This window comes from Equus quagga, chromosome 14, assembly GCF_021613505.1.
Source record: "Equus quagga isolate Etosha38 chromosome 14, UCLA_HA_Equagga_1.0, whole genome shotgun sequence".
Lineage (NCBI taxonomy): Eukaryota > Metazoa > Chordata > Mammalia > Perissodactyla > Equidae > Equus > Equus quagga.
Genome location: NC_060280.1, coordinates 90,558,133 through 90,569,260, shown reverse-complemented (window position 1 = coordinate 90,569,260; position 11,128 = coordinate 90,558,133). Strand labels below are relative to the sequence as shown.

Genomic DNA, 11,128 nt, shown 5'->3' with positions numbered 1-11,128 from the left:
CACAGAAACAGTTGCCATGTGATAATAGACGGCAAAATCCCCACTCCTGGATATCCCTCCAGCTGTCCACTCCCTCCTCCATTTGTGCAATCCGCCCACTCAATCTCAAAGGGAGACATGAACTCGGAGTCTTGGGTTCCGTTCCTGCTCAAGAAACTGGAAGCAGTTAAATGGCTCTCAGATGTACCTATGTTTAAGACCTCTGGACTCTGCTGAAAACTTTGTTCACATCAGGAGACTGAAGAAGTTTAGTGTCATCTGAATGGTCAAACTCAGAGACTGACAATTTAATTTTGAATCCTTGTCTGCTCTACTTATTGTCTCTGTGACATGAGGCAAGTTCTTAGAGTGTCTCTGAGCATCAGTATTGTCATCTGGTTTGACTCCTTGTTGATAAAACTACATTGAGTAATGACTAACAGAAGAGGGATGCTCCTTATGGAATCCATTTGTGATGAGTGCATAAAGTAAGGGCAAAATAAATTTTACATATTATTATCTTTGGTAATGATAAGGCTGCTCCTCATGTCATTCAATTTAAACATCCTGTGAGCTGAAGTTATAGTGTCTTTCAATCTCTGAAAGGACATTTTATTTTTGTCCTCATTCAAGTAGATATTTAGTATTTGAAGAAAAAGTCACGTTTATATCCAATTCTCTAGAGCGTATACTTTGTTGGCACCAAAGAGGCATTGAGAACAAAACGAAATGAAAATCTCTTTTAAATGGTGAATACACCTCTGTTTGGTTAATAGAATGTAGGCAATGTGGCTTCCACAAATTAAGTACTTTCCTGCTTTTCAAGGATGTCCCATAGAACTAGAGACAAGATAAAATAGTGCTTGTTTGTTTCTATGTAATGGACAATTGGGTGGACCAATTATTTTCCATTTATGAGCATCTACAACATTCAAGGTTTCCAGGCTACATAGAACCACACAATCTAACACGTGTCTCAGAATTCCTTCTCATGGTTCTCTCAGAAGATCCATCCAGAACTGCAGCTCTCTCTTCTTCAGGCTGTTCTTGTCCATGTACCTGGTCTCTGTGCTTGAGAATCTGCTCGTCATACTGGTGGTCAGCTCTGACTCCCTTGTCCACACCCCACCATGTACTTCTTCCTTTCCATCCTTTCCTTGGTTGACATTAGTTTCATCTTCACCACAATCCCCAAGATGATTAGGGACATCCAAACCCATAGAAGAATCATCTCCTCTGTGGGCTGCCTGACACAGATGTCTTTTTTGATCCTTTTTGGATGTATGGATTATATGCTACTGACCATGATGGCCTATGACCAATTTGTGGCCATCTGTCACCCTCTGCACTACCTGGTCATCATGAATCCATGTCTCTGTGGCTTCTCAGTTTTAATGTCTTGTCTTGTTAGCCTTTTGCAATCCCAGCTGCACAATTTGATTGTGTTACAACTTACCTGCTTCAAGGATGTGGAAATTTCTAATTTCTTCTGTGACCCTTCTCAACTCCTAAACCTTGCCTGTTCTGATACTTTCACCAATAGCATAGTCATGTATTTAGTTGGTGCCATCTCTGGTTTTCTCCCTATCTCAGGGATCCTTTTCTCTTACTATAAAATTGTTTCCTCCATTCTGAGAGTCCCCTCATCAGATGGGAAGTACAAAACCTTCTCCATCTGTGGTTCTCACCTGTTAGCTGTTTGCTTATTTCATGGAACAAGCATTGGAGTGGGACTTGGTTCAACTGTTTCACATTTTCCCAGGAATGATGTGGTGGCCTCAGTGATGTATACTGTGGTCACCTCCATGTTGAAACTTTTCATCAACATTCCAAGAAACAGGGATATGAAGAGATCCACGCAGAGGCTCCTGAGTAGACCAGCCTATTTGCAATGCCTGGCCATTTTTTTAGGTCTGTGGATTAGAAAAAATTGCAAAACCAAACATCTGGAATTGTCAAGCATGCCTCTCTGGTCACATAATTTTTGTAGCTTTCATGGCTTTCATTTCTCTTAATGTTTTATATCTGAATATTGCTTCTTTTGGTACTTCAGCAGGATTAGAGAAATATTCTGGGTTCCTGTATGTTTCAAAACCACATCAAGTTTGAATCCTATAACACCTTTGGAATTGTCTGTATTTGTTACTTATGTCGCAGGCACAACTTATGAAATGCACAACTCTCATTTTTAAATATACATACAATTCTCAAAGCTTTCCACAGTCCATGCCTATTGTCAAAACACTTTGGCATTGATCAAATCTATTGAAACAGGTTATGTGAAAGAGTCTGTCACTGGTCCTCAATCTTGGCTTCATACTGGAAGCACCTGGTCAGCTTTAAAAATCCTCATGCCTGGATTTTGTCAGTAGGGATGCAGATTTAATTGGATTGGGGTTTGGCATGCTGGAAGGTGAGGATGATTGTACAACACTGTGAATGTTTTTAATGCCACAGGGCTGTACGCTTAAAAGTGGTAAAGGTGGTAAATTTTGTGTTATGTGTATTTTACCACAATTAAAAAAAGTTATCCAGTACACACACACACAAACTGAAGCAGAGTAAAATATTCTTCTTTGAAATACAACTTTATTATCTTGTTGAGATTACATATCAATTTCATGGTGGGTTGTATTGTACTGTGCATGTCTGATAGGTTATCTCTTTGGTACAGTAGATTCATTCGGTTTGAATGATTTTTTTTTAATGCACCAGTGTAATGTTATAATATCTTTATATGAATCTAAAGCACAAGTTACAATGATACTAGGTACTTTGTAATTGGTAATTAAGTAGAAACATTTATTTTAATTATAATACAATTAAATTATTTTCCTGGTTAAAAACATAAGTATGGACAAGTTTTTGACTTGCAAATGAAGGCATACTAGTGATGCAGAATTGAGTGGAGATGCAGAAAGCAGTACTGTGACTGGAATATTAAAAAAAAGAGACTGGAAGAAGGTATGTCATAATGATGTCAATTAAAACTTGCTGCAACAGAGCAAAAAAGATATTTGTTGTGTAAAAGTTTTTCAGAGACAATGAAGTGGACAAAATTAAGAGATATTTTTAGCAAATGAATTTGATAAGACATTTCCTGTCAACGGTCAAAAAATTGATTAATTTCATCACCTAAAATCAGGTAACTGGTGTCCAGCAGATGTTCTTTTTCTTTTCACTTACTATTTTTGTGTTGTGGTGAAATATATATATATATATATATATATAATATATAAAAATATAACATAAAAGTTACTATTTTAACCATTTTTTAATGGACAACCTGTGGCGTTAAGTAGATTCGCATTGTTGTACAACTGTCAGCACCATCCATCTCTAGAACTTTTTCATCTTCCCCAACTGAAACTCTGTCCCCATTAAACACTAACTCCTCATTTCCCCTCCCCCCAGTCCCAGAAACCACCATTCTACTTTCTGTCTTTATGAATTTGACTACCCTAGGAACTTCATATAAGAGAATCATGCAATATCTGTTCTTTTGTGAGTGCCTATTTCACTTAGCATAATATCTTCAAGGTTCATCCATGTTGTATCATGTGCCAGAATTTCATTCCTTTTTGTTTTTAGGAGAAGCTTCACCCTAAGCTAACTTCTGTTGCCAATCTTCCTTCTTCTTTTCTCCCCAAAGCCCCAGTACATAGTTATGTGTAGTTGTAAGTTCTTCTGGTTCTTCTATGTGAGCTGTCACCAAGGCATGGCTACTGATAGATGAGTAGTGTGGTTCCATGCCCCTGGAACTGAACCTGGGCTGCTGAAGTGGAGCATGCCAAACTTTAACCACTAGGCCATGAGAGCTGGCTCAAAATTTCCTTCCTTTTTAAGACTGAATAATATCCCCTTATATATATATATATATACCACATTTTGTTTATCCCTTTATCTGTCAGTGGATAGTTGGGTTACTTCCACCTTTTGGCTTTTGTGAATAATGCTGCGATGAACATGGATGTACAACCAACAGAAGTTTTAAAACCATTTTTTACAGATCTGAGCTTGTAACTTTGGTCAGCTATAAAATGGCTTGGAATCTTGCAACAAAATCAAGAAAAACATTTTTTTATAGGTCATAAAACAAATTATTTTTTCAGTTATGGAAATTTTATTAGGAAATTATCACAAAAAGACTAAAAAGGATATTTTTTAAATGTGAGTGCTTTAATTAAGCCACTGATCAATTGCCTGTAGAATAAAGACCTTTCTTAAAATATCAGAGAACAGTTGATTCAAAATTTGAAAAGCCAAGAGTACTTTTCTTTAACTGAGTCTTGCAGTATAAAAGATCCTGTCCAATTAATTTTTTGCTACACTTTGTCTCAAAGGATCTCCAAATTTATTAAGAAATGTGTTCATTCATAGCCAAAAATGTGAATTCATGGCATAGTTGTGGTTTTTTTGGAGGAAGATTAGCCCTGAGGTAGCATCTGCTGCCAATCCTCCTCTTTTTGCTGAGGAAGACTGGCCCTGAGCTAACATCCGTGCCCATCTTCCTCTACTTTATATGTGGCCTGCCTGCCACAGCATGGTTTGACAAGCAGTGCGTAGGTCAGCACCCAGGATCCGAACTGGCGAACCCCGTGATGCCAAAGTGGAATGTACAAACTTAACTGCTACACCACAAAGCCAGCCCCCATGGCATAGATTTTTTTAATCTTGCCATAATGGAGTTGTTGCTAAGACTGTTTATTAAAAGGGATGAAAGAATTCCCTATATTATATTTGAAGTCTTATACTTATGGTTTCAATGGCTGTTGGGTTATACCATTAAGATTACAAATGTTTATCAAGTTATGTGTATGTAGTAGAAAGCTATTCATTTAATGATGTTGTACTTGGTGATAGGAAATTACTGTTACTTATGAAACTTGTGTTAATAACACATTCGAGTTTGATTTCACTGCTCTAGTTTTAATTTACTCAACTAATTAAAGATGATACATTTCACTTAGAATTAAGAATAATTTATAAAATAAATTATTACGTCATTTAAAAACATATCACAGAACTCTAGTTTTTATGGTAAATCGTAGAGTATCAGTTTAATTTCCTACAGTCAACTGGAGCATTTCCTTCCCCGATAAATATTTCCTCATATCTGAAATGAAAAAACACAGCTTACGATACTATTCTCTCTCTTTCTCTTCACAACCAAAGTTCTAGACAGAGTGTTCTACACTTGTGAGCTCAACTTCCTCACTGCCAAGTCACTCCCAAGCCTGCACAAGTAGACTCCTCCCCATTGCTCTACCAAAATTGTTTTCTCTGGTTTCCATGTCACTAAATCCAAGGGCCATTGTTCAGCCTTTATTACTTGACTTAGCATTGTCATTTTAAACAGTTGACTCTTTCTCTTGAAACAGGACTTTCTTTATCAACAGCATGTTCAACACCACGTAGCTTGTACAGCCACAAGGGATTCACTGAGACAAATGAATCTCTGTTTCCATCTGTTACGTCAAGACCCTGAATACTGTGGTTATGGGGAGATGGGTCTTTGCAGCAGAGAAATGTTCCTGAGGGGCAGCCTCTTTTCCTCAAAGCCAAATCAATAGTGATGAAAGTTCTTCCAAGAAGGAAGAGGCCCTTGGGGGCAGAGAGATCCATCTGGCTCCAAAGGTGCCTTCTTGGAAACAGAACACATGGTTCCGTTCTGCCATTTGCTTTTTACCCCAAAGGAGCTGAATGACTTGAAGAGTAGAACATCACAGGGCCAATTTATTTAATGAGGAAGGATGAGAAATCATTCTTCTGGGACTTGAGAAACCGTAAATACTTCCCTAGCATCCTCACCCATAGTTCAGTGATGCCTGACAAAGAGGAGACCACACTTGGTGCCTCTCACAGACAAGACTTTGTGACAGATTCCATCTCCCCCTGATCCCCTGGGAGAGTCTTCAGCATCTAACAGTCAGAGGAGAAAAAGGCTGCACAAACATTTCTTTTAGCAATGCCAGCCGAGTGAATTCACTGTCCTAGTGAGTATTGCATGTAAAAATGAGGATTAAAACTGTGGTGGGGGAAGGAGGTAACACAGTTGATAATGAGCCATGACAATTTTTTGGAATTTCTAGAATTTATTTCCCTCATTATTTATGTCTCTTTATTTTTTAGTTATTTTTTAATTTTTTTATTGCAGTAACATTGGATTATAACATTATGTAGCTTTCAGGTGTGCATCATAATATATTTCAAATTCTGTGTAGATTACATCATATTCACTACCCAAAAACTAATTATAGTCCATCACCACACATGTGAGCTTAATAACCTCTTTTGCCCTTCCCCCTCCCCCCTTCCCCTATGGTAACCACCAATCCAATCTCTGTTGCTATGTGTTTGTTTGTCATTATTTTTATTTTCTACTTATAAGTGAGATCATACGGTATTTAACTTTCTCCCTCTGACTTATTTCACTCAGCATAATACCCTCAAGGTCCATCCATGTTGTCACAAATAGCTGGATTTCATCATTTCTTATGGTTGAGTAGTATTCCATTATGTATATATACCACATCTTTATCCATTCGTCCCTTGATGGGCACCTAGGTTGCTTCCAAGTCTTGGCTATTGTGAATAATGCTGCAATGAACACAGAGGTGCATGTATCTTTACACATTTGTATTTTCAAGTTCTTTGGATAAATACCCAACAGTGGAATAGCTGAATCATATGGTAGATCTAAAGATGTTCAACATCATTAGCTATCAGGGAAATGCAAATCAAAATGACAATGAGATATCACCTCACTCCAATCAGAATGGCTATAATTAAGAAGACAGGGAACAACAAGTGTTGGAGGGGATGTGGAGAGAAGGGAACACTCGTACACTGCTGGTGGGAGTGCAAACTGTTGCAGCCACTGTGGAAAGTAGTATGGAGTATACTCAGAAAATATTTATGTCTTTTTAGATTCTACTGCTTCTGTCTTCTGTCACCTCCAGCTCTGATGGCCCCTCAGTCTGGAAACTAGTGACTTTCTCAGTGTCAGTAGGAATTGGCACTCTCTCAAATGCACCCTTTTCTTAAGAGTTGCCAACCCATCTGCTAATACCTTCCTTGTTCTTCTCTAGTACAGTAGTTCTCAAAGTGGGATTCCTGGAGCCACAGCATCAGCATCTTCTGGGAGCTTGTTAGAAATGCAGATTCTCAAGCCTCACCCAAGACCGGCTGACAGAAACTCTGGGCATGGGACCCAACACTCTGTTTTACCAAGGACTGTAGGCGATTCTGATGTATGGTATCACTGGAGAACCTCTGCTCTGGCAGGGTATCTGCCTCTCCATCCTGCCCCCATCATCGCTTAGTTTCTACTAGATTACCTGCACTCTTTCATTTGACAAATATGTTCTGAATGCCCACTCTGTGCCAGGAGTTATCTATGTTGTCATTGCAATTGTGAACGGACTTTTTAACATCTTTTCTCTTTCCTAATGATTGTTTGCAGATACATAAAAAAGCTGATGACATCAATTAGTTCTAATTGTGTTTAAATTGACTTTCTTTCATGTTCTAAGCAGGTGATCATATCAGCCACTGATGGCAACCAATTTTGGTTTTGATGTCCTAATATTATATCACATTTGCTTTTCTTGTCTTATGGTATTTCTTTTACATTATCAGAAACAGTGTTAAATAATGATGATAACAGCAGACATGATTTCCCCTTTTATTTTTGTTTGTTTGCTTTTTAGGGCTGAATGATGGATCTTGGATTAACACTTGGTTTCATGTAACTGTTCTTTATCACCTTTGGCAGTATCCTTCTATTCTATGTGGCTGAAATTTTACTCTGATCCCTTCCCATCAAGGACTGTTAAATTTTATTAAGTGTATTTTGGTTTATGTTGAAACTATCATTATTTTCTGCGTTGATCAATTCATGCAAATACTTTGTTATCAGACTTTCTAATATTAAATATTTTTTGTACTCTTCAGATGAACAGTAATTAGTAATGGAGTATGATATTTATCAAACAGCTAACTTCATCTTAGTCCTTTTTCAGTTTGGTGCATCTATAGTCAATTTGAGATTAACCTGTAGATTTCTTGTTTGTGCCATATATGATCATTTTTTTGTTTCATCCTTCACTCAACTTTTTGTGCTCTTCAAATACAAACCATGGGGATATGAGAATAAGTAAGTTTTATAACATGTGATCTGAATTTATGTGGTTTATGATTCAGTGGTGAGGGGGACAGATATTCATCAAACAATCCTATAAATTAACACAATAAATAACTATTATTTGTGCAGTGAATAAAAATACAGGGGGCTATGAAGGCATGGATTGGGAGCCTGTACTTGCTAGACAGAGAGGCAGTATTTGCACAGTATTGCTGGGTGGAGAATCATAGCAGTTTTAGGACTCCCAAGTAAGCAAAAGATGTCAGAACTTCAGAGTGAAAGGCTGGTGTTGTGCTTAAAAAGACTGGGAGGTTGGAAGGAACCAGAATGTGCAGGCAAACCAGGAAAGGAGGTTAAATGAAAGAAAAATTGCAAATCGATCTCCTTTATGGACATTGAGGCAAAAATCCTCAGATGAAAACATTTTCTAGAGCAGATTTGTGTTTACTTCTGCCTTGGACTTAGGGTACAATTCATCCAGGACCACTTTAGGCTAAATGCCTTTGGCAGAGGATTTCTAGGTGAGAGTGAGTGTGGGCTCTAATTCTATGAGTGGTCACCTCAGGTGCAGTATTCTTTGAAGTCTCTTTTCTGACATCTCCTGTGTGAATTGTCTTCCTTTATTCTAGCCTGTTCAATTGGGCATTTTGTGAAAGTGCTACTTTTTAACTTCAAGTTTTGACACCATTTCAGATCTACAGAAAATTTGAAAGAACAACATAAATAGTGTCCTTTATCAGATCCACCATATATTAATGTTTACCATCTTTACTTTTCTCTTTATCCACTTTTTTCTCTCTTCCTTTTCTTTGTGTGTGTGTGTGTGTTTTCAGAACCATTTGAGAGTACAGTACGTTGCACTGCAGATATGGTTCCTCTTTACCTCTAAATCTTCAATATTCTCTAAAAACAAGGACATATTCCTCTAATAACTACAGAACAATGATCAAAATCAGAAAACTAGCAGTGATATAAAACTGTTCTCAAGTTTACAGAATTCATTCCTATTTTGACAATTATCCCAATAATGTCATCTATAGCAAAAGAAAATCCAAGATCATGCATTACATACACATCTCTTTAGCCTCCTTTAATCCGGAACAGTTCCTAGACTTTCTTTGTATTTGATGACATTGACATTTTTGAAGGGCACAGGTGAGATATTGTGTACAATGTCCCTAAATTTGGATTTTTCTGATGCTCCCTAGTCTTAGACTGAAGTCCTCCATCTTTGGCAGGAATCCTACAGATGCAACGTTGTGTCCTTTCCAGTGCCTCCTACCAGGAGGTACATGATGATGTACCAGGAGGTACATTTTGAAGCTCCCTGACCATCTGACAAGATTCTTATTAAACGGATGTGTAACATAGGCTATCAGGAATTCTAGACCCCATTTCGAGGGATTCCATTTTGGTTTTGTTGTTGTCATACTTTGATCAGTGGTTGAGATGAAACTCTATTTTATAGGATTCCACTTAGGAGTGAAAGGAGACCCAACTCTTAGACAAAATGACTGACTTCATAAATAACTTGAGGGAAAAGCATGCTCAACATTTCTATTATGTGGAGAATGCCAGTTTGCTGCTAATTTATGTTGCTCTTATCTCTTCCTTCATAGATACATCAGCTATATGGAAGCAGAAAACCAAACAGGAATTTCAGAGTTCATCCTCCTTGGATTCTCTGAGGAACCAGAACTGCAGCCCTTCATATTTGGACTCTTCCTGTCCATGTACCTGGTCACTGTGCTTGGGAACCTGCTCATCATCCTGGCCATCAGCTCTGACTCTCACCTCCACACACCCATGTACTTCTTCCTTACCAATCTGTCCTTGGTTGACATCTGTTTCAGTACCACCATAGTCCCCAGGATACTGGTGAACATCCATACAGAGAACAAAGCCATCTCCTACATGGACTGCCTCACTCAGGTATATTTTTCCATGTTTTTTCCTATCCTGGACACTCTACTCCTTACTGTGATGGCCTATGACCGGTTCGTGGCCATCTGTCACCCCCTACACTACACAGTTGTTATGAACCCCCGCCTCTGTGGTATGCTGGTTTTTATTACCTGGTTCATTGGTGTTATGACATCTCTCCTTCATATCTTGCTGATAATGCATCTGACCTTCTGTAAAGATCTTGAAATTCCACATTTCTTCTGTGAGCTGACACACATTCTCAAGTTGGCCTGCTCTGATACCTTCCTGAACAGCACTTTGATATATTTTATGACTGGTGTTCTGGGTGTTTTTCCCCTCATTGGGATCCTTTTCTCCTACTCACAAATTGCTTCATCCATAAGGAAGATGTCCTCATCTGGGGGAAAGCAAAAAGCATTTTCCACCTGTGGGTCCCACCTCTCAGTTGTTTCTTTATTTTATGGGACAGGCGTTGCTGTCTACTTCACTTCTGCAGTGACTCACTCTTCCCAGAAAATCTCAGTGGCCTCAGTGATGTACACCGTGGTCACCCCCATGCTGAACCCCTTCATCTACAGCCTGAGGAACAAGGATGTGAAGGGGGCCCTGGGAAGGCTCCTCAGCAGATCAGCCTCTTGTCTGTGGTAGATCCAGTGGCCTCCGGCCTAAGAAGTTTTGTGGGTACCAATGGCAGAAACTTTTTGTTCTGAAGTTCTTTTTTAAAAAATTAAAAAAAATTTGTTTTAATTCTTTTTTTTTTTTAGGATTGCCTCCTGGGCTAATATCTGTTGCCATCTTCTTTTGTTTTTTTTTTTTCCTTCTGTTTCTTCCCAGAGCCCCTCAGTACATAGTTGCATATTCTAGTTGTAGGTCCTTCTGGTTGTGCCATGTGGGACGCCACCTCAGCATGACTTGATGAGCAGTGCCATGTCCATGCCCAGGATCCAAACCAGCAAAACTCTGGGCCTCCAAAGCAGAGTGCAAACTTAACCACTCGGCTATGGGGCCAACCCCTGAAGTTCTTACTCTTGAATGTCCCAAATTGTCTTGTTCTTTCATCCAGTCCTGAAGGATTAT

The 11,128-nt window shown here is 38.6% G+C and overlaps 1 protein-coding gene and 1 pseudogene across 1 annotated transcript; both read left to right on the top strand.

Moving 5' to 3' along the window:
* Nucleotides 1–931: 931 nt before the first annotated feature.
* Nucleotides 932–1,994, top strand: LOC124225665 (putative gustatory receptor clone PTE01; annotated as a pseudogene).
* A 7,763-nt stretch (nt 1,995–9,757) lies between these two features.
* On the top strand, nt 9,758–10,699 carry LOC124225664 (olfactory receptor 7D2). Its single transcript, XM_046638300.1, has one exon. It carries the CDS (start codon nt 9,758–9,760, stop codon nt 10,697–10,699), a length of 942 nt encoding a protein of 313 aa, XP_046494256.1.
* Nucleotides 10,700–11,128: the final 429 nt, after the last annotated feature.

Bases quoted from the DNA above. Each gene is read 5' to 3' on its own strand.
- LOC124225664 (XM_046638300.1), top strand. From the start codon at position 9,758: ATGGAAGCAGAAAACCAAACAGGAATTTCAGAGTTCATCCTCCTTGGA.